Raw genomic sequence first — 25,434 nt, 5'->3', positions numbered from 1 at the left:
TTTTGAGTTACCTAGTGAGTATGTGTATATACAAAGAAATTGGGCCCCTAAAACTACTAAAAATATTAGACCATGAGCAAATGTTCATCTTGTTCACCACTGGGCCGGGCATTTCTTTTAGTTAAAAAAGATTACTGTTGTGTTCTTGGTGAAAAAGAAACAACAGTTTGAACAGTTTTCATTCATACCAGTAAAAAGGTTAGAACTTTTGTGTAGAATTTCCTATATAATCACCAAAATAAAAAGGTAAAAGGATTAATACCCGCGTTGTTTGGTGATGTTCACTCTAACAACATTCGCAGTAGATACACAATCCATAAGCATATAAGAGTCATGAAAATGATTACATCACTTCTCACGTTACAACATACAATCATGAGTTAACGTTAACTTTTAACTGTGTCGTTTAATACCAAGAGCTTTTTCCTATGTTTGTTTTCGTTTTTTATTGACGGTTCGGATGCTTGTTGCACCCTTTTCATTGGACTGAAACATGTCCTTCATGAAGAATTTCAACTTCCATAAGATTGATTCGCTCTGCAATTTACATAAACAACATAAATAACGTTCTTAACAACTACTGTACGTGATTATAATAAAGTATTGATTGGAAAATGTATTTATGACACCTGTGTATCCATATCAAGCTCTATTTCATTTGAAGTTGCTTCGAAGTTTGGGTCATTTTGGGCAATAATTAGAAGAGCCTTGTCTAAATCTTCTGGGGTCAACTGAGTAAGAGCCTTCACCATGGATTTTTTCTCTTCGACGGACATCTTCCTGAAACACATACATTTCACATTTAATAGAGGTGGCAAAACGGGCGGGTAGGTTAATGGGTATCAAAACAGATAATTAGAATTAGCTATAAACAACTACATATTTTATGCTAGAACAAACCTGCAGTTTCTAAGCACCACTTCTCTAAGTTCTTGAAGACGTATATCCAACTCATTAAGCTGAAATCAGACCAACAAAAAACACAAATTAAATATAAATAAAAATGCTTATACGAAAATTTAGATATGTAAATGGATCCCATCAATTCAAATTTACTTCGGTACTTAAATCTCTGGCCATTTTGGCATGAGCAATCTCCTGAGCAAGCTGCACGTTTAACCGTGTTTCCGGTTCCTCCTTTTTTCGTCTTTCATCCTACAAGTAATAACATTCTAAAAGTTAATACACAGAACTCGAATAAGTTTTTGAGTATTTGCAGTTAAAATAAATAAATATATAAATTAAATAATTAATTAATTTACCTCTTCAATGACTTTTGGCAAAATCTGCAACCACTTCTCCTCAAACTTCACTAGCAAAGTTTTCGCCATTACATGAACATCATCTCGTTCATCATTATACTTCATTGCATTCTTAAAAACTAGTCTCACATCTGCACATATCTCACGCACATTTTTGTATCCGCTACCATCTTTGGCATCCATTTTGTTCTTGATTGTACTAAAGTCCATTGGCTTTTCAATCACCTAGTAGATTTTTATGATAAACACCAATTTAAATGACCAATACTTGGTACCAACAGAAACTACACTTTAACAAGTCATTGTTAATCACTTCAATAAAAAAAAAAAAAAAAATACTTATATCCCTTATAACCTGTCAAATGCAACATACCTTAATCATCAATTCATTTTATAAATCATAACATAGAAAATAAAATACATTTTTACCTCATGGTAATCTTTTAAACCAAGACCAACGACATCCACAGGTTGCATAAATGGTCCTGCCCACGTGTGCCCCGTGACCCAAAAATTAGTTAGGGAGAAACGAATTAGAAAAACTACTCAATCATTAAAATTTCCTAAATTTTAATAAGAAAAAAAAATTAACAAGAAGATGCAAAGGATATATGATATGCAGATGCAATATTTCAGTGAATTGATGCATAAGATCCTGCATTCTCTTTGTAGCAGCAGCTTCTCTGCATGACGTGTCCAGCTGGCGCCTTGTAACGCCAGTTATTTGTTTATCCTTATCCTTTTCTTTTATAATCGAACAAGCTTTAGAAGAAGCATTTCTCTTTTTGTTTGTACTTGAATAGAACCGTTCAACTTCGTTCACTCTCTGCTCGAGCTGTATGTTTTGTCATATCATTCACATTCACATTAAATAATAACATACGAAAAGGATATAATAAAAATGTAAAGGATTTAAATAAATGACAAGTCTTTAATGGAAACTAATTGATGTAATCAAAAAGAACAAGGATTATAAGTTATAACCAAAAAGTAGATGTACATAGCTAACGTTTGCACAAGAATCATATCTAATTTCCACCCAGATTTAATAAGTTTATACTTCTGTTGTTAGTAAATAGTAATCACTACAGTATAACATCATAAATGAAATCATCTAGTTTTGTAAGTTCCCCTAAATTTACTTGCTTCTGGATTTAAAATTCAAGGACTGCATTTTCACTAATTATGTGTCTTTCCACACAAACCAAGCACCAAAATATATAGCAATTTAAAATTGAACTGTATTGATTTAAAGCTGTTTGAACAAATACACAATACTTTAACAGATATATATATAAAGATAATAACCCAGAATCTGAACTAAAATTTAAGTACAAAAAAAGGTGAACTTAGCATAAAGATTGTACCTTGTCAATGTTTACAAAGATTTTATCAACATTTTGATGCAATTCTGCAACCATAGCACCATTTCTTACTTCAATTTGAGCTTCCATTTGTAGCTGAAAATTTTGATCAAGAATTGAACTTTAAGTGTGGCGGTTGATCAAGAAATGTTTTTTTGGGGTTTATAAGCAGCAAGTAATTGAAGAAAGGAGGGAACAGAAGGGTTGAGACTTGAGAGACCAAATTATTATTTAAAGCCCTTATACTTTTAAACAATTACATTATTTACCTTCTATAGTTGATTTTGTTATACTTTAGTCCGTAAATCAATTTTTTATTTGTATTTTTTTCAGGGCGATTTTTTAGCATCAGTAGATCATTTATTTCAACGACCCTCATCAATTGCACGTAATACACACGTTCGACCGGAAATCCAAACTCGATCGACGGTACTCGGGAACAATTTCATTCGGGCAGTGTTCCGGGTAGAAGTCCGTGAACGAATCCGGTAAAATCTCCCAATAGGGTCAATATATACCACCATTATTGATGTTCAATTGGTTTAAAGAAAGACAAAATTACATGGGAGTTCCTGTGGTATGTTCAAAACTACAACCGGGGTCCAAAAATTTTTTCCGACATTGAGGGTCATTGTGATATGCACTTGTTTCATGAGGGGTCCAATTCACTAACTGCTGTTATCTTTTCTGTTAAATTACATCATGTGCCAGCCATGTGAGAGCAAAACAGTCATTTCAGAAAAAATTATAACTTCTCTAAAAATAACTTGTACCACATACTAAAATACTTGTACAACCACACGACAATAAAGTATTCATATTTATATTAATATACATATACATACTAATCCATTAGACCCACTTCAAGATACAGACTAATCAGCATCGGCAGCCGGTTTTTTTTACAGCGATCAGGATCATCCGAGGGGACTAAACCACCTGTTGCGATCATCTCCCGTTTCGACTATGCCGATGCAGCGATAATAACCCCGCCCCATCGATGCCCGGTAGGAAACCTTGAAACCGATCAAGGGCACGGCCAAGTAAAACTCACTCCCCTTTACCCCCTAAACGATACGGGAAAGGTGTCATAGGTGGATACTTCATGACAGGGATGAAATTGTATTTTTAATATGTAGCCAACGGGGTTCAAACTCCTGACCTCTTCTAAAGGGGGCAGGCCACTAACCGCTGGACCACGTCACAACTTTCATCGACAGCCGCTTTTGAAACCCATTACATCATCATCTTCATTTCAAACCTATTCACAAAATCAAAAATATTTTAGCTTAATTTTCAAAAACAGCCCAAAACTAGTAATTAATTTATAGAAACAAAGAATAAAAAAACTCAAAATCAAACACCTCCATCATAATTTAAAGAAAGCTCTAAACCAATTTTCTTACCCGATCTGAAAGGATGGTGGTGGAGAATTTAACGGTGGTGGTGGCTGCAACTTCTGAATCTATACCCTTTCCATCTACAACTTCTGAAACCTTTAAGCCTTTCTATTTGACGGTGATAGAACGAAGGTGATGGTGGTCAAAAACCCTAATATTATCAACAATTTGACTCTCTTTCTCTTCCTTCAGGTCATAGTCACAATCAATTTAGGCTAACATGGAAATATATTACGTACTATTGTATTTAATTTAGGTATGGTTAAAGAAATCATGTCATCTTTAAGGATCGAATTCATGACTTCTCCTAATTCCATGACTCAAAGAACATGAGGTAACCATTTTATATAACAAGTGTTATTGAATCAATCACAACTTTTTTTCTATAACAAACGTTAATGAGAGACCAACTAGCAACAAGAGTTACAAAGTCAAAATTTTAGATGGAGCTAATTTAAATCTAGACTTTTAGTCAAAAGAAATACGTAAATCTAATATTTTCAAAAAGTTCCGAAATCTTGATTTTGTTGGAAGACGTTATCGTAAAGATTATAGGACCCAAAAAGACAAGTAATTTAAACCAATCACTCATTTACAAACAATAAACAATATTGCTAAAGCAGACGAACGATAAGTAGGCCCTTAAATTATAAATTAACAAAAAAAATAAGGTGGAAGAATACTCCACCCGGATGACAGAAAAGAAAGGAGAAAAAAAAACTCATTTGCCATATATTTTATTGGCTAGTGAAATAACCCGTGGAACTACGAGTTTATTTAAACGAAACAGCTTAACGATATGTTTTAAATATTAAGTGAACGTAATTGCTAAAGTCATTTAGTTTAATGACCCATTGTGAAATGTCCCATTCATATCGATTATAAACGTTTCATATTAATTGATTTCGTTGCAAAGTTTTGACCTCTATATGAGAGGTTTATCAAAGACTGCATTCGTTTTTAAAACAAACCATAACCTTTATTTTATCGATAAAGGTTTAAAACCATAACGTAGATTATCAAGTAATGATAATCTAAAAGATAACGTTTTACACACGACCATTACATAATGGTTTACAATAATATTACACATCGATTTAAATCTTCGAATGCAGTTTTTAAACAATATATTACAAGCATGCTGACTCCAATTCTTGTCCTTAAATTAGCATGCAACAGCGAAAGCTCTTAATAATCACCTGAGAATAAACATGCTTTAAACGTCAACAAAAATGTTGGTGAGTTATAGGTTTAGCCTATATATTTATCAATCGTAATAATAGACCACAAGATTTCATATTTCCATTTCTCATAAACATCACGCATGCATATAGCCATCTGCATAAAAATCATTCATATGGATTGAACACCTGGTAACCGACCTTAACATATAATGCGCATCAATAATATCCCCAAAACATAACATCTCATCTGTATAATATATAAACTTCGAAGTACTAAACACCACGCCCACTAGCTCTTCCGTCTAGTGAACATTCTGGGTGAGGGTGTTAAACCCGGTAGCTACCTTTAGGATTCGCGTGAATTAGGGCCATACCCGTTTTCTAATTCTTAGGTTACCAAGCAATAATAATCAGGGGAAATATTCACAACAATTAGTGGTAATTATAACGTCCAACTAATTCAATAATAATTCACAGAACTTCTGTCTGCATAATAATTCATTCGAGGAATGTTTTGCTTGTGTCATATCTCGTCAAACATTTATAAAAGCATTTCATGTATTCTCAGTTCAAAATATATTTTAAAAGCATTTAATAAAGCAGTTATAAAAACAGTGCATGTATTCTCAGTCCCAAAAATATAAAGAGTAAAAGGGAATCAAATGAACTCACGATACGATATTTTGTAGTAAAAATATGCATACGACAATACTGAACAATGCAGGGTTGGCCTCGGATTCACGAACCTATATCATTTATATATATATATATATTAATACCTATAATCGTAATTGAACAATTTCATATATTATAACTTATATTATATATATTTAATTTGTGTATATACATTTATAATGACTAATATTTATATAGTTATATTAATATATATTTGGTTAATATTATATTAAAAATACTTAATTTGTTATATTTGAATATCTATATAAAAATGTTAATGTGATTAATACTTACTTATATGTAATATTACTAAATTTATATTTTTATATACAAAATGTTTATTTGGTAACATAATATCAATAATAGTAATAAAAGTTGTTTTTGATTATAATGATAATACTACTAATAATAATACTAGTACTTATGATAATAATAAAAATAATAATGATAATAATAATAATAATAATAATAATAATAATAATAATAATAATAATAATAATAATAATAATAATAATAATAATAATAATAATAATAATAATATTGATATAACAAATTACGCGTATCCAGTCTCATATCTATATATTATATATTAAATTAATTAAATTAATAATATTAATAATACTGGTATTAATATTAATAATAACATTAATTCAACAATTATATTTTAATTTGTGATTATTTACATATATATATTATAAACTTCTTCATATAATATTATATCACAAAATTCATATAATAATTATGTATATATGTTGCACATATCAACGTACAATTATTAATATATAAATATTCGTTATCAACTTCGTAAAAAAAATCAATATTTCTAAATAATGTATTAAAAGTTTTTAGAATGTGTAATTATATATTATTTTTACGTAACAAGTTTTTATTGTATATCCTAAACCTTTTTTTTCATTTTTAATTCTAAAAATTAAATCGCAGAATATTTTTATTAATGTATTTCAAGTTATCATGTTAATATATATATATATCTACACATATATTCATATACATGTATTTAATTACAATTAATAGTTCGTGAATCGCCGGGAATAGTCAAAGGTCAATTGAATATATGAAACAGTTCAAAATTTTTGATGTAACAACCCAACCCAATATCCAAACGAATACGCGAAATTTTTTTTTTATAGAACAGTGAGCGGCGCGCAGCACCCTAGGGTGCGCGGCGCGCACAGGCCATTCCAGCTTCTGTCCGGTTTGGTCATTTTTCAAATAAAGATCTCCCACTTCCCGATGTATTTAGACGAAACGCTTTTCACAACATGTTCAAATATGTAACACTAACACATTTCAATGATAAAACAAGTTTTACAAACTCGGGCTCACATATGGCCGAAATACGAGTTTCGTATAAAATATATAAGTTTCAATGGAATTAGTTTAAATTCCAAACGACACTAGAGCATGATGTTTGGGGGTTAAACTACCCAACTCTCGGTCACACTTCAAAAGCTAACACATCTAAAAGCGTCCCCTATCAAAACAAAGCGGGATCTCTAATCAAATCGAACGCCCTTACCCTTGTCAACGCACGAGCCTATAAAAAGGTAAACAATGAGAGGGTAAGCAAAACGCTCAGTGAATGCAATAATTATACACATACATATATAATATACCTACTTGCAAACACTTACACATATACCGCATACAAGCTAGCAACACAATTAGCTTATTATCTCAATTACAAATCTATTAACCTCCGATACCACAAGCTAACACAACAATTGTAACATTCCACGTTTTTTCGTTAAAATTATTTTAACGCCCATCTTTTTATTTTATTAATATCTTTCGTATCTAGATTCGTATCCTCCGTTAGCTAATGTTCTTAATATTTCCGTTATTGGATTTTAACATCTCCCGTTTACTCTCGCGTATTTAAATTAATTCGTTTGGTTAATTCCCGCACCCGCTTTCAAACTCGAGGGACTAATGTGGTCAAGTGGGCAAAGTTGTAACTAGTGGTTGACTAGTCAACCACCATCCTCCCACCATTCATTTTCATTTTATTTTCTTTTCTCTTTTTCTCTCATTTCTTTCTTCCATTTTTACTCCATTTTCTCCATTTACACAAATCCATCATCTAAATCGAATCTAGCAAGCCCAACAATAACCCAAAAATTACAAACCATGCATATCAATACGTATTGCCACGTAAAGGCACGGGAGAATGAAAATTGCTATAATCCTAAGGTAAAAGTAAAAATCCTCCGGTGGTAAATGAAAAAGAAGAATGACGGATATGAAAGTTAGGAGTATATCGAGAATCAGCACTGGATGAAGCATATTAACGAATACTTTAAAATTATGAGTTGAGGGAGAAAGACTAAAAAGTGTGGATTGTAAGGAAATGAAGGAGGTGAATTTATAGTGAAATGTCCGACGGAGAAATCGAGATGGATCATCGCATTAAATCGAAGAGGATCATAATTTCCTTAATCACCGAAGAATCAAATCTTATATAGATTACAAAGATTTTCTTTAAATTCGGAGATCAATTGTGATGACGTCAAAAGATATGACGAATCACTATTATCTTATTTCATTCATTTACGATAACTTTCCTCATACGCTTCGAGTAATCAAATTATTTTTACTTCTTAAACATAATGAAACTCATATTCGTCATAAAAATATTTTTATTGTTAGCCATGACGATCTCTACTAAATTTCGGGACGAAATTTCTTTAACGGGTAGGTACTGTGACGACCCGAAAATTTTCAACCAAATTTAAATTTAAAATTTATATGATTTTGACCGACGATTCACGAACAAATATTTGTAACTAGACATGAATAGAAATATATATATATATATATATATATATATATATATATATATATATATATATATATATATATATATATATATATATATATATATATATATATATATATATATATATATATATATATATAATAATGTGATAAAAATATAATAATAACTTAGTCATAAAACGTTTAAATTTAAAATAATATATTTTGATAAACAACGAGTCACTGATTTATAGAAGCAAATGACCACAATGCTCAATTTTATAAGTTACATTTTTTTATAAGATAATTTATTGATGAGTAAGTCAAATTATTAATAAGGGTACACGTCGCGTAACGTAAAAGGCTAGTTTTCTAAAAATACAAAAGTGCATTCGAAAAATCGAAAGTGGTACATGAGTCGAGTGATAACGTACGAGTCATTTGAACAAAAATTACATTTTTACTACGCACGTAAATATAATATAATATTTAATTAATTCTAAAGATTAAATATATTATATATTAATTAATATATAATATAAAACTATGTATCATATGAAACGAGTGTCGGCAGGGGAATATAATGGATCCCAGCTGGTACATGCTATCATGCGATCACATGATTAAATACCACAAACCCCATGCGTTCGCATGGGGTGTGGTTGGCCCACATATGCTTAAAGCTCGACGAGTTTTCAGTTTAGGAATTCATTTTTTATTCTTCTGTCTCTCGTACTCCCTCTCTATACACATATATATCATAATTAAAATTATTATTATTAAGATTAAGATTAATATTATTATTAATCATATTATTATTATTAGTAATATTATTATTAGTATTATTAGGAGCGATATTTTTAGTATTATACATAAAATACTACGACAAGGGGTACGCGCGAGCTATTGCAACATGGGTTTTATGAGCGGGATAGGGCTAAGGAAATTATGGGTTATAGCTATGGAGGTGATGGGTATGGTTCATGGGTATGCTCGTGAGGTCAATCTAGTGTTTATCATCTCCGTTGCATCTACTTACCTTTCCTGCAATATTGAATCTCAATATTGATACGTAAGCACTTATAATTTAATTTTTACATATTAATAGTGTATCCTTGACTAGTGCTCGAGTATATAGGATTATGTATGCTTGTACTTTTGATATTGCCATTAGATAGATTATGTTGAATCCTGAGCTAGTTACATATGCGGTCGAGATAAGGTATAAGATATGCATGTCGTTGGAAAGCTAGCGAAAAATTAATAACTTTTCATTTAGAAATCATGTGATTTCGAAGAACGGATTAAAAGATATGGTCCACTGAATTATGATTAACATTAATTGAAATTGCTTTTGAATCTGCAATTGATGCTTAAACAACTTGTTTATATGATTGATAAATTGGATTTTCAAATATTACTAATCGAGTAAATGAATTTCTATATAAAGCACGTCTTGTCTTGTTGAACAATTGTCAAAGTTAACTGTCTTATCATATTTTAAAGCTTTATAAATACTATAATATGATTTTACAAGTATTGGAAAGCTATGTGAAATAATAAAACATTTTTGATTGCTATGATAATTCAAATATAATATAGCTCCTGAAATAAATAATACTTTGAGCTTAATAAACTATAAATTCGTTCAATTATCAAGACTTATATTATGCTAATAAACATGTATAGATTTAAAAATCATATTGGGTCAGGTTGACTTTTGATATGACTTTTGTTAACTTTCACAAGTCAGTCTCGAGCATTAGGATTGTGATACACTATGACCCAACCTAGGTTATTAGACATGTATTGACCAACATATGTTCTCTAGGTTGAGATTTACGGTTAATTTTGCATTCCGAGTTTCGGTCACTTTTTGGTGAATGACCTTATGTGCTGCTAAGGTGAGTTTTATAGATCCCTTTTTAATTCTTTTGCAATCTATATTTTTGGGCTGAGAATACATGCACTTTATTAAACGCAATGGATACAAGTACATACTAAATTCTACAATGAGTTTGAACCGAAAATTCCTTAGCTTTGGTAACTAGTAACTACCAGTTATAAGAACTGGTGGGCGCGATATAACAACCCTCATTTTTCCATCATGAAATTTCCAAAATACCCTTAGGGTTTTCATTTGTTTCTTCGTGTAATCGATTTAGGGTTATTATCCATGTCGACAAACGAACATTTATGCTTTCATCGCGTGTATTGTTAAAACCCTGAAGTTTCATAAAACCCTAAACCTAACCCTACATATAAACTACTAAACCCTAATCCCATTTAATATCGAATCATAAACTCTAACCCTAATATTAAATTACTAATATAAACTATTTGTATAATATTAAATGGTGACAAAATTATAAATTAAAACTAATTAGAACTAAAAAAAAAATATTTATAAAAAGACATGAACTAGTAAATAAATAAAATGTATTTAAATAAATGTGACCTTAAAAAAAAAGAAATATATATTAAATATATATATAGGAAATGCCGAAAAAAAATAATAAATATATATGTATTATTAATAAGTAGGTTTTAAAAATTGGAGTTAAGCTTGGTCATTAAGTAAACTAATCCTAGCTTAACTCTAAGTCTAATATCCTAATCAACTTCAAACTTTATCATCCTAATCTAATCCTAATACTAGTCCTTGATCTTCAAGTAATCCATAGAATTCTAATGTGATTACAATAATAGTTCACCTCCTATAAAAAGTCCCATGTATTCCCATAATTTGCATCACCAATTAAAACTCCAAATTTCCTCTCATACCCTTGTGTTGGTCGACTGGTTTCTATCTTCCAACACAGCCCTTTTGTTGACATAAAGCAACCCATCAAACAGCCCTCTTTTAGTCAACAGGTTTGCAGTCCCACACCCCATCCTAGTTGACTATAACCACCCCCCAACACAGCTCCAATTCGTCACTTTGTCCAGCTCAAAACAGCTGCTTTTTTTTCCTGCTTTCCTGTTGTCCGTTTCTGAGCCATAACAGCTGCTATTTGCAGCTATGTTTTACCACAAAAATGACTGCCCAAAACAGCCTTGTTGCTGCTGTATTCGGGTTTTGTCTTCGCCACACAAACCACCACGAAAACAGCCCATATCCTTCTGTTTTATTGCTGTAACTCGTGACTCAAACAGCTCCATAAACAACCCGTTGTTGCTGCGTTTCTTTTCTGGTTTTCCTGTAAGTTATCGTGATCAAAAAGACAGCCCAAGATCGATTGTGTTGCTGTGATTTTTCTGCTGTTTTGCTGTCCTGTTGTGACCAAAGAGGACCTAAAAACCCATTCGATTAGTCGTGATTGTTGCTGCTATTTTGCTGTTTTTCTGTCGAGATAAACAGACCCAAGAACAAGCTTTTGGGTCGAATTTTCCCAGCTGGTTTTCTATTTTTGATTCAGTTCACATTCAACATCTTCTTGATCTCAATCTCTTGTTAAGGTAGTCCTAAAACCCTAGTGATAATCCTATTTTTTTAGTATATATTGATGATTAATATTGGTCTTGTTCTTGAAGTAAATATAAGGACTATGTTATTTAAATTGAACATGAATACATGAACATAAAGTTGATAATGAATAATGATTAATAAGATTATACATTAGAAGTAATGGGTTGAGTATGATTATTAAAGGCTAGGATTAATGAATTTAAGTGTGAATATGATGTATGATCTTGATTAGGTTATATTAGTATGGAATAAATATAATTGTGGTGATTAAGATAAAAGATTATAGTTATTAGTTGATGAATAAAAGTTATGGATAAAAGAAAAAGTTAAAATTATTTAGGGTAAGATCTTCATCAAGTATTATGATTAGTTAGATAAGAAGTTATGATTTCATGTTGAAATTAGGATATGAATATGATATAGGGTATGAACTAGTAATGAATGTCACGTATTGATTATGATTTTATGTAGGTGAAGGTTATGATTTTATGTTTAGTAAAGTATGATGTAACGTGAAACAAGTTAATGAAGTGAAGGTTTATGATTTTAGGTACGAGAGAAGGTTGGTAAATAATAATGGTGATGGTACACATGCATGCATGCATGCATGCATACGTACGTATGTGCATGTATACACTGTATGTATATATGTGTATGTATATGTAAATATATACATACGTGTATATGTATGTGTATATATGTATGTATGTGCACTTGTGTATGTATGTATGAACGTGTATTAAGTAAGTATTATCATGAGTTAGTAAACCTAATAATAATAAGAAAAGTAATAAGAATATGTATATGTACCATCATACACTTATATATATGTAACACATACACATACTATATATGTATCATATAGTATTGAATACATACATGAATAATAATAATAAAGAATATATATGTATGTATCACATACATATAATTATATACGTAACATATAATGATAACTACACTATAGTTGATTAATGTAAATAATAATACTATTATTAATATAACTTATACACTTATCTATATAGTAACACTTTATAACACTAAATATATTATCACTTATATAAATATAACTTTTCTCGAGAACGGTCACTGTTAATATAGTTTGATATATTAATAAACAAACTTTATGTCTATTAGACATTAACTAATCGAACATAATATCTCTAGGTTGAGATTTCCGTGTTCAACACTCCAATCATATAACTTGCGTGGAATATCTATCTGCTATTAAGGTGAACTTCATAGCCCATCTTTTTACTATTTCTTAACTGTTTTGTAACTTTGGGGTGAGACACATGCTTTCTTTTAAACTGTTTTACACTTAGACACAAGTACTCAAACTTTATTTTGATCAGTTCAAACTGTTTGCTAACATGCTTTGATTCATGCTTAATCCCTACCATGATATCGTTAGTTGCTACGTATAAAGGCAAGCTTAGTTATTGTGATAGCGCTATTGAGAGTGATGTCTCTATCCGGATGACCGCTGGTCAATGGATACATAATAACGATGAACGACACGAACGTGATGTGTTTAGGGTAACTATTGATTAGTATCGATATCATATACACCAGCACTATTACCGGACTGATTAAACCGCTTATTTAAATCTTGTGGTCTAAAAACTTATTATTATTGTTAAACCTATGTTGTTCACTCAACCATTTTGGTTGACACTTTAAGCATGTTTTGTCTCAGGTACTTAGATACTTTGCTTCCGCTGTAGAACTCTGCTGTTACTTAGAAGTCAAGCCGAGCACTGGGACCAGAGTTAACATCCGCGTCAATGATGTAGCGACCCGACCAAATCATGTTTGACGGCGCCGTCTACTTAGGTCCCGTTACGTGGTCATAAGTCTTTAAGACAAAGTTTGACCAAAATATGTCGCCTTTATTTCAAAATAAAGATTGTTCCCAAAGTTTACAAGAATTGTTCAACCAATAGTTAAGTTACAACGTTATAATACGAATGAAATCTAGGCGACACGGTTTAAAGTAAAGTCAAAAGACGCTCCATGAAATGCACATATACTCGACATCCAATGCAAGTATCAAATAATGAGCGGAAGCATGTATCATGTATCGTTCAAGGACCTGAGAAAAACATAGAAATCTGTCAACGAAAACGTTGGTGAAATCATAGGTTTAAGTAAGTAAGAACAAGTGAATCACAAGATTTGCATCAATGAATTAATAGTAATACATTCCAAAAGTTTGTTTCACGAGCACCCAATTATCAATGCTTAACATTTCCTTCCATTGAACCCCATCACTTAGTGCTAGAACATACACTGTTTCTCGAAAATATATTTCATTCGTAAACGGTAGCGAACCGTTTGAATGAGGGTTTGTCAAACCCATATGGATCCATACAACATAAGTTCTCGCTTACACCCGGCAAGTGTAACTAATGATAATCGAATTGAGGATTTTGTTCTAAACTCGTATGTAGAATGTTTGTTTTCCTGTACTTATGTTCACTTGGTAAAGAAATGTTTATGTTTTCTCATCCCAAATGTAAGTTCAAAAAGAGTAAAAGTGGGACTATGATCTCACCTTGAGTGCACGAGTAGTAAAGTACTTCGACAAGTAAACGTGTGCAAAGAACAATGCTAGTCTTGACCTAAACAATAGGTTTGTATCAATAACGGTAAACACAATAGGTCACAGATGTTCAATTAGTCCTATGGCTCGTTAAGACTCGATCATAATAGCATGTGAATCAAATTGTCATGTTTCATGCAAGGTACAAGTATAAAAACATGTTAGAACGATTGCACAATTATTTGGTTAAGTTTGATTAAAAGTCAACTTGGTCGGGTCAAAGTCAACAGAAAAGTCAACGGGGTCGGGTTGGATATCCAACAATTTTTCTAAGTTATATAGTCATATATGAGCATGTTGGCCAAGTTTCATGTTAATCGGAGGTCCGTAGCATAGCAAACATTTTCATGTCAAATGACCAAAGCAAACAGCCAGTTTTAGCCAAATGGGACGGCGTCCCAAATGGCTAGACGGCGTCTCGATTAAAAGAGTGGGACGGCGTCCCCAATTCCTAGACGGTGTCTAGGTTAGAAAAGTGGGATGTCGTCCTGGGTATCTGGACGGCGTCCTGAGGTGTTTCTAGGCCCTGATTGCTGAAACTCCTAAGTGCACGAATCAAAACTCAACCCAACACAATTTACAAACCGCAAACATTCAAGGCATGCATTTTATATCACCGGAAAGGTATTTTGACAAGGAACGCAACTATGCACTTTTTATCAATCAAACTTTCATTTATAACAACCAAAAACCGCAATCAATGCTCCTCATTCAATGCATACAAGTCATAAACGTCATTTAATGATTTGATAGCCAAATTACTTGAACAATATGCTGTTTCGAAGGTAATTAAGCATACAACACAACCTAACACTTACAATTAACATTTCATGTCATTTAATGCATCAAAAATCCATTCCTAGTTCATGAAACCCTAACCAAAAATCACCAAATTTCATAATCAAGTTTAAGAGGTTTCTTAGATCAATCTTTACATCCAAATGAAGCTAATGATACTAGTAACACTTTTAAAACATGCACATTAACAATCTAATAACATTTGATCATCCAAAATCAAGGATTTAGCAAGTAATTTTCATAATGAACTAGTTACACCAAAAACAACAAATCGAGCATACAAATTACTTACACGACATCACAATGAGCCATAGACACTAATTAACATACTTTTAAGTCAAGAACACAAATTTAAAGAAAACTAGTGTTTTAGAAATGTTACCCAAACGAGATGAAGTTGGTACCAAAACGAAGAGGATGAAGAGAGGATCACGAATATGTAATTTATTTTGTTGTAAGCCTCCTAGATCGAATTTAGATGATGATTGAATGAATTTGGAAATTGGGTGTGTTCTTGCTAGAGAGAAAGAGAGAGAGAGAGAGAGATGGTTGAATGGTGGTGATTGGGGTGGACTAGGTGACCTAGTCAACTAGTTTGCCCCGTGTCAATTTTAGTCCCTCGAGTTTGTAGTCGGGTGCGGAAAATACCTAAACGGAATATTTTAAAACGCGTATTAACGGGAGATGTTATAGACATGTAACGAAGTTTAAATTAGTATAACGGAAAAGAAAACGGAAAAAGGCGGGATGTTACATTACCTACTCCTTAAAAGAAATTTCGTCCCGAAATTTAAGTAGGCGTAGTAGTCGTTGTTTCTTCCTCGAGATCTTGCGTTTCTGAATTCACAAATAGATGAGGATACTTCCTTTGCATTTGGTCTTGTCTTTCCCAAGTAAACTCGGGTCCTCTTTTGGCATTCCAACGAACCTTGACAATCGGGATTCGGCTTTGTTTCAATGTCTTGACGGAGGTGTCCACAATTTCAACCGGTTCCTCCACAAAATGAAGTTTGTCATCAATAGTAAGTTCTTCGAGAGGGATGACGATATCGGGTTCGGCAAGACACTTTTTCAAGTTAGATACATGGAAGGTAGGATGAACGGAGTTCAATTGAGGTGGAAGATCTAAATGATAAGCAACGGTTCCAATACACTCCAAGATTTCGAAAGGACCAATATACCGCGGATTTAGCTTCCCGCGTTTCCCAAAACGGATTACACCCTTCCAAGGTGCGACTTTTAACATTACTCGGTCACCGATTTGAAATTCAAGATCGTTGCGTCGTTTGTCGGTATAGCTCTTTTGACGACTTCGGGCCGTCCTAAGCCTATCTCGGATTTGAACGATTTTCTCGGTGGTTTCGTGAATGAGTTCGGGTCCGGTGATTTGCACGTCGCCTACCTCGGCCCAACAAAGAGGTGAACGACATTTGCGGCCATATAGCGCTTCAAAAGGTGCGGCTTTAATACTCGCGTGATAACTATTGTTGTAAGAGAACTCGGCGAGAGGTAAGTGCTTGTCCCAAGCTTTTCCGAAATCAACCACGCAAGCTCGTAACATGTCCTCTAAGGTTTGAATTGTACGTTCGCTTTGTCCATCGGTTTGAGGATGATATGCGGTGCTCATGTCTAAACGCGTTCCCAACGCTTCTTGCAATGTACGCCAAAATCTAGAAACGAAACGGCCATCTCGGTCAGAGATAATCGATAAAGGTACACCGTGTCGGGCTACGATCTCCTTAATGTAAAGTTATGCAAGTTTCTCCATTTTGTCCGTTTCTTTCATGGCAAGGAAGTGTGCGGATTTGGTGAGACGGTCAACAATAACCCAAATGGTATCATAACCGCCCGTCGTTTTTGGTAGCTTGGTGATAAAATCCATCGTTATCCTTTCCCACTTCCATTGCGGGATCTCGGGTTGTTGAAGTAGTCCGGACGGTCTTTGGTGTTCGGCTTTGACTTTGGAACATGTCAAACACTTGGAAACATAAGTAGCTACGTCCCTTTTGATGTTCGGCCACCAATATAGTTGTTTAAGGTCGTGGTACATCTTATTGGCACCGGGGTGAATCGAGTATCGTGACTTATGGGCTTCATCTAAAATAAGGCTTCGTAGATCCCCATAACTAGGCACCCAAATTCTTCCGGCGAAATATCGGAGTCCGGTTTCTTTAACTTCGAATCGAGAGGTGAGGACGTTCAAGTGTTCGAGAGAGATGTTTTCATCCTTGAGAGCCTCATCTTGGGCTACCCGAATTTGGCTATTAAGGTTGGTGTGAATGGTGATGTTTAAAGCTCGGACACGGAGAGGCACCGCTCTTTCTTTTCGACTTAAGGCATCGGCTACTACATTTGCCTTCCCGGGATGGTAACGAAGCTCGCAATCGTAATCGTTTAAGGTTTCAATCCACCTTCATTGTCTCATGTTTAGTTGCTTTTGATCGAAAATGTGTTGAAGGCTTTTGTGATCGGTGAAGATAGTACTCTTGGTTCCATAAAGATAGTGTCTCCACATTTTAAGTGCAAAGACAACGGCTCCGAGTTCGAGATCATGTGTCGTATAGTTTCGTTCATGAATTTTGAGTTGTCGAGAAGCATAAGCAATGACTTTCGTTCGTTGCATCAATACACACCCAAAACCATGTTTTGAGGCATCGCAATATACAACAAAGTCATCATTGCCTTCGGGAAGTGACAAGATAGGAGCGGTGGTTAGCTTCGTTTTCAAGATTTGGAATGCGGATTCATGTTCGGTCGCCCAAATGAATTTCTTTCCTTTGTGAGTCAATGCGGTTAGAGGACGTGCAACCAAAGAGAAATTTTCGATGAATCTACGATAGTACCCGGCGAGACCCAAAAATTGACGAATGTGAGTAGGAGTAGTAGGAGTCTCCCATTTACTAATGGCTTCGATCTTCGTGGGATCGACTTTAATGCCTTGATCACTTACAACATGACCAAGAAATTGAACTTCCTTCAACCAAAATTCACACTTGGAGAATTTGGCATAAAGTTGTTCTTGTCTCAAGAGTTCAAGCACAAGTCGGAGATGTTGTTCGTGCTCTTCTTCATTTTTAGAATAGATCAATATATCATCGATGAACACAATAACGAATTTATCGAGATACGGTTTGCACACGCGGTTCATAAGATCCATGAACACCGCCGGTGCGTTAGTGAGACCAAATGGCATGACGAGGAATTCATAACTACCATAGCGAGTCCGGAAAGCGGTTTTGGAGACATCTTTCCCCTTAACCCTTAATTGATGATAACCCGAGCGGAGATCGATTTTCGAATATACACAAGACCCTTGTAGTTGATCAAAGAGGTCATCGATGCGAGGAAGAGGATATCGGTTCTTAACCGTCAATTTATTTAGTTCACGATAATCAATGCACATTCGTAGGGATCCATCTTTCTTTTTAACAAACAAAATCGGAGCGCCCCAAGGTGAATGGCTAGGTTGGATAAAACCACGATCAAGTAGTTCTTGGATTTGACTTTGCAATTCTTGCATTTCGGATGGGGCGAGTCTATATGGTGCACGTGCTACGGGTGCGGCTCCCGGAATAAGATCGATTTGGAATTCAACCGGTCGATGAGGTGGAAGACCCGGCAATTCGTCGGGAAATACATCGGAAAAGTCACTAACAATTGGCACATCATCGATATGCTTCTCATCGGACTCGACTTTCTTAACGTGGGCAAGGATCGCAAAACAACCCTTACGGAGTAGTTTTCTAACTTTAAGGCACGAAACGAGATTGAGTCTGGTGCAACTCTTATCGCCATAAAAAATCAAAGGTTCACCATTCTCGATAGGAATTCGGATTGCGTTAAGATCACAAAGGATGTGAGATTTCGTTTTGACTAACCAATTCATACCGATTATTACATCAAAGCTTCCTAGTTCCATGGGTATCAAGTCAATTTCAAATTCCTTACCCAAAATGTTTAACGCACACCCCCGGTAATATGTGTCGGCACTTAATAGTTTCCCGTTAGCCACTTCAATGGTATAAGGGGTATCTAATGGAAGAGGTGGAGTGCTAAAAGAATGAGTCAAAGTCTTGGATACAAAGCATTTATCGGCACCTGAATCGAATAAGCAAGAGACATAAGAATTGTTGAGAAGAAACGTACCCGTGACTAGTTTAGTGTCATCCCGGGCTTCCTCGGTGTTGATGTTAAAAGCTCGGCTGCGCGTGTTGGGGTTATCTTTCTTCTTTGGGCATGCATTTCTATAATGACCCGTTTGGCCACATTCGTAACAAGTGCCCGTCTTTGGTGCATTGGGCCACTTTCGAGCGACGGGAGTGGCACTTTTACAATCGTTGGCCTTATGACCAATTCCTTGGCACCGATGGCAAATTAGCTTACTACATTCGCCAAAGTGATGTTTGTTGCATTTGTTGCAAAAAGGTAGATTCCCGGCATAACCCTTCTTGCCGTCGAAAGTGAAAGATTTCTTGGCAAAGTTGTTGTTGCTTGATTGGGAGGGTTCCCACTTTCTTTTGTTGCCGCCCGATTTATCCTCGGCCTTAGGTGCCGGAACTACGATTTCGTCAACCGTTTCAATTAGTTGGCGAGCCATGTTCATAGCGGCTTGATGAGTAGTGGGTTTGGATGACATCACCTCTTGTTTGATGCTTTTTGGAAGACCGAGCATGTAGAGCTCAATCCTTTGAGATTCGGGGTTAACAAGATTAGGACACATCAAGGATAGTTCGGCGAAGCGTTGATTATAAGCTTTAAGATCGTTTCCGACCGCTTTCAAAGCTCTTAGTTCTTCCTCAAGCTTTCGGGTTTCTTCGCGCGGAAAATATTCAACAATCATCTTTTCCTTTAGATCGGCCCAAGAGAGGGCATGAGCTTCATCGGTACCCACCGATTGTACATAAGTATTCCACCATGTAAGAGCGACACCGGCGAAGGTGTGAGTGGAGTATTTGACCTTGTCTTGGTCCCGACAACCGCTTATGCTAAAGACGGCTTCCGTTTGCTCAAACCATCGGGTGAGCACGACCGGTCCCCCGGTTCCATCAAAAGTGTGAGGTTTGCACCCCATGAAAGCTTTATAGGAGCATCCCTCGTTTGAATTTCCGGCTCCATTGTTGTTGTTGTTGTTGTTGTTGTGGTTGTTATTATTATTGTTGTTGGATGAGTGACCGGCCATGGCCGCATCTACGGCGGTGGCTATCATCCGTTCAAGAGCTTGTTCGGGAGTTTCATTGCGGCGTACACGACGAGGAGCCATTGTTTCTTCAAGACACAAAAATATCATTGATTAGTATTCTCAATAATACTAACCGTGATATAGAATAAAGATAAAGAGAAGTTTTTCCTCGACTCGCCTTAAATTCTTTATGTCATAATGTCGGAACGTTCATATGAGTCACCGTAATATAATCCCGGAAATTATATTACCCTGATTCATATGTGCATTCGACATCATTTCATATAGTCAAGGTGGCGTGTCAATCAAATTAAACAACGTGAGATTAAGATGAACTAAGAGTAGATATGAGTAGAAGCGTTCGAGTATAAATGCACAAGTAGTCAAGTAATTCCTACTTCAAGTCTATATGCCGGTTGTAGTCTAGACTCACCAATGTACCCTATGACTCGGGGTCGACACCAATGAACTCTAAATCCCTACAACCAACGCTCTGATACCATCTGTAGCGACCCGACCAAATCATGTTTGACGGCGCCGTCTACTTAGGTCCCGTTACGTGGTCATAAGTCTTTAAGACAATGTTTGACCAAAATATGTCGCCTTTATTTCAAAATAAAGATTGTTCCCAAAGTTTACAAGAATTGTTCAACCAATAGTTAAGTTACAACGTTATAATACGAATGAAATCTAGGAGACACGGTTTAAAGTAAAGTCAAAAGACGCTCCATGAAATGCACATATACTCGACATCCAATGCAAGTATCAAATAATGAGCGGAAGCATGTATCATGTATCGTTCAAGGACCTGAGAAAAACATAGAAATCTGTCAACGAAAACGTTGGTGAAATCATAGGTTTAAGTAAGTAAGAACAAGTGAATCACAAGATTTGCATCAATGAATTAATAGTAATACATTCTAAAAGTTTGTTTCACGAGCACCCAATTATCAATGCTTAACATTTCCTTCCATTGAACCCCATCACTTAGTGCTAGAACATACACTGTTTCTCGAAAATATATTTCATTCGTAAACGGTAGCGAACCGTTTGAATGAGGGTTTGTCAAACCCATATGGATCCATACAACATAAGTTCTCGCATACACCCGGCAAGTGTAACTAATGATAATCGAATTGAGGATTTTGTTCTAAACTCGTATGTAGAATGTTTGTTTTCCTGTACTTGTGTTCACTTGGTAAAGAAATGTTTATGTTTTCTCATCCCAAATGTAAGTTCAAAAAGAGTAAAAGTGGGACTATGATCTCACCTTGAGTGCACGAGTAGTAAAGTACTTCGACAAGTAAACGTGTGCAAAGAACAATGCTAGTCTTGACCTAAACAATAGGTTTGTATCAATAACGGTAAACACAATAGGTCACAGATGTTCAATTAGTCCTATGGCTCGTTAAGACTCGATCATAATAGCATGTGAATCAAATTGTCATGTTTCATGCAAGGTACAAGTATAAAAACATGTTAGAACGATTGCACAATTATTTGGTTAAGTTTGATTAAAAGTCAACTTGGTCGGGTCAAAGTCAACAGAAAAGTCAACGGGGTCGGGTTGGATATCCGACAATTTTTCTAAGTTATATAGTCATATATGAGCATGTTGGCCAAGTTTCATGTTAATCGGAGGTCCGTAGCATAGCAAACATTTTCATGTCAAATGACCAAAGCAAACAGCCAGTTTTAGCCAAATGGGACGGCGTCCCAAATGGCTAGACGGCGTCTCGATTAAAAGAGTGGGACGGCGTCCCCAATTCCTAGACGGCGTCTAGGTTAGAAAAGTGGGACGTCGTCCTGGGTATCTGGACGGCGTCCTGAGGTGTTTCTAGGCCCTGATTGCTGAAACTCCTAAGTGCACGAATCAAAACTCAACCCAACACAATTTACAAACCGCAAACATTCAAGGCATGCATTTTATATCACCGGAAAGGTATTTTGACAAGGAACGCAACTATGCACTTTTTATCAATCAAACTTTCATTTACAACAACCAAAAACCGCAATCAATGCTCCTCATTCAATGCATACAAGTCATAAACGTCATTTAATGATTTGATAGCCAAATTACTTGAACAATATGCTGTTTCGAAGGTAATTAAGCATACAACACAACCTAACACTTACAATTAACATTTCATGTCATTTAATGCATCAAAAATCCATTCCTAGTTCATGAAACCCTAACCAAAAATCACCAAATTGCATAATCAAGTTTAAGAGGTTTCTTAGATCAATCTTTACATCCAAATGAAGCTAATGATACTAGTAACACTTTTAAAACATGCACATTAACAATCTAATAACATTTGATCATCCAAAATCAAGGATTTAGCAAGTAATTTTCATAATGAACTAGTTACACCAAAAACAACAAATCGAGCATACAAATTACTTACACGACATCACAATGAGCCATAGACACTAATTAACATACTTTTAAGTCAAGAACACAAATTTAAAGAAAACTAGTGTTTTAGAAATGTTACCCAAACGAGATGAAGTTGGTACCAAAACGAAGAGGATGAAGAGAGGATCACGAATATGTAATTTATTTTGTTGTAAGCCACCTAGATCAAATTTAGATGATGATTGAATGAATTTGGAAATTGGGTGTGTTCTTGCTAGAGAGAAAGAGAGAGAGAGAGAGATGGTTGAATGGTGGTGATTGGGGTGGACTAGGTGACCTAGTCAACTAGTTTGCCCCGTGTCAATTTTAGTCCCTCGAGTTTGTAGTCGGGTGCGGAAAATACCTAAACGGAATATTTTAAAACGCGTATTAACGGGAGATGTTATAGACATGTAACGAAGTTTAAATTAGTATAACGGAAAAGAAAATGGAAAAAGGCGGGATGTTACAAATGACGATTTTGGCGGGGTGTTACAGTTGGTATCAGAGCTCTGGTTATAGGGAACTAGGTTACATTAGTGTGACTAACATGAATAGTTAGGATGCATTAGTGAGTCTAGTCTATAACTGAGTTGTTCATTTGCATTGATTATTTGCATTACATTCTAGATTATGTGCATTAAGTTCACTTATATTTGTTATACCTAGAATTCCTATACCATTCAAATTTTTAGAAACACTTTGCTATAGGAACTATACTTACACGTCTGACTCTTAGAATAAGAGCCATGACTTACTTGTATTCCAACAATAAAATGCCACCATACCTATCTCATTATGTAATTTAGGAGAGCCAAGGCTTGTTATAGAGAACCAGGATTGCATTCTATGTGTGCCTTATGTGGGTGCCTTAGCAATCTTTAGGTCTATAACCTTTCATGCCTTAGTTTTAAGTGCTTTCCCTTAATCTTTACACTGCCAACCTATCTTACTACATGCCTTTACCTCTTCTGACATTATGTATCCTTTCCTAAGGATGTCAAGCCAAAACCCTATCATCTTGCATGATTCCGACTCTGAAGGATCAGCTAATATGTGATTGTTATCATATCCAAACATATCCTATGACCTAGCTTCGCCATTGTGATTCAAAGTATTCTTTGACTTACACGAAGGGATGTCACACATGACTCAACATTTCCACGTCAACTATCTAAGTTTGATCACGTGTCCTGACCTTATGGAGTGACCTTGGAATGGAAATAAGAATTAGTGAAATATAATGACGCTTGGCCGACATGATTATATTACGGTAATTCATATAGAAATTCCAATATCATGACATATGGAATAGAAAGTGAATCAAAGAGAAATTTCCAAGCCATTTATTCAAAAATCTCAATGTTATTACATGAAGGGTAATTATCATCTGATTTATATATATACAAAGAGATCATTACGATCAAACTATCTATCTCATACCTATGAGTAGATTAACAAATTCTCCTATGCCATAAAAGTTATAAAGCTTTGCATTCTTTCTTTCTTAAACAACTTATCTCTTTATCTTTGACGCTTAATTATCACATCCCCGCTGAAGGGAAGGATGCATGTTCTTAAATTTTTATCTGAAGTGACACCCCCGAAACCTCTTCGAAGCATGCCTCCTATTATCTACAATTACGCACCTAGTGTAGATTTTCATAAACCCATTAGGAAACCCGTCTAAGATAAGCGACAACCACTCGCAAGATTTTCATTTGAATATTCAAACGAAGATATTATAAACACCACATTCACTATCACGTTCTCATACTCTATCATTCATATCTCACTTGTCAGCAACAGCTTCACACATGAACATTTTGAATTCCGAGAACATATGTCCTAATAATAGTCAACAACTGTATTTAAATACAATAGATTTCATTACCTCGCAACATTGTTTCTTAAAATAACCCGAAATTTTCAAAAATCATTCACTCGGTCTTCATCAATCTTTTCCCAACTCGTAACCTCCGAAATATGAAAATTTTATTTACCAAATTTTCACACATACTATTTTACTGTGTGATCCTCTCGAAATTTTATAAAATAAATGTATTTACTGCCATTCTTGCAAATTTTATAAATCGAATATGTTTATATAATAAAGTAAACAAAATTTACCTTTACTAGTACATATAAAATTATACTTTGAGTTTTATAAATCAATTATTTTACTCAAAAGATATTTTACGTAAAATAGTACATGTTGTACATAACTCTAGTTTTACTAAGAACTTCATTTCTTCTTTAAATTGTCACCTTAAACGACTCGAACTTCTTTAAAAATTTTCATTGCTTGTTTATATAAAAATTTTC

At 34.6% G+C, this 25,434-nt stretch overlaps 1 protein-coding gene across 1 annotated transcript; it reads right to left on the bottom strand.

Annotated features, from left to right (window-relative positions):
- Window positions 1-251: 251 nt before the first annotated feature.
- LOC139897501 (transcription factor GTE6-like) lies at window positions 252-2,762 on the bottom strand. Its single transcript, XM_071880207.1, has 8 exons — window positions 2,630-2,762; window positions 1,874-2,097; window positions 1,692-1,764; window positions 1,263-1,487; window positions 1,057-1,155; window positions 901-959; window positions 630-780; window positions 252-537 (listed from the first exon to the last, which is right to left on the bottom strand). The coding sequence occupies exons 1-8, from the start codon at window positions 2,714-2,716 to the stop codon at window positions 427-429; spliced, it is 1,029 nt and encodes a 342-aa protein (XP_071736308.1). The 5' UTR covers window positions 2,717-2,762; the 3' UTR covers window positions 252-426.
- Window positions 2,763-25,434: the final 22,672 nt, after the last annotated feature.

This window comes from Rutidosis leptorrhynchoides, chromosome 3 (assembly GCF_046630445.1).
Source record: "Rutidosis leptorrhynchoides isolate AG116_Rl617_1_P2 chromosome 3, CSIRO_AGI_Rlap_v1, whole genome shotgun sequence".
NCBI lineage: Eukaryota > Viridiplantae > Streptophyta > Magnoliopsida > Asterales > Asteraceae > Rutidosis > Rutidosis leptorrhynchoides.
Note: the sequence above shows the minus strand (reverse complement) of the source record. Positions and strands in the feature narration are given on the sequence as shown.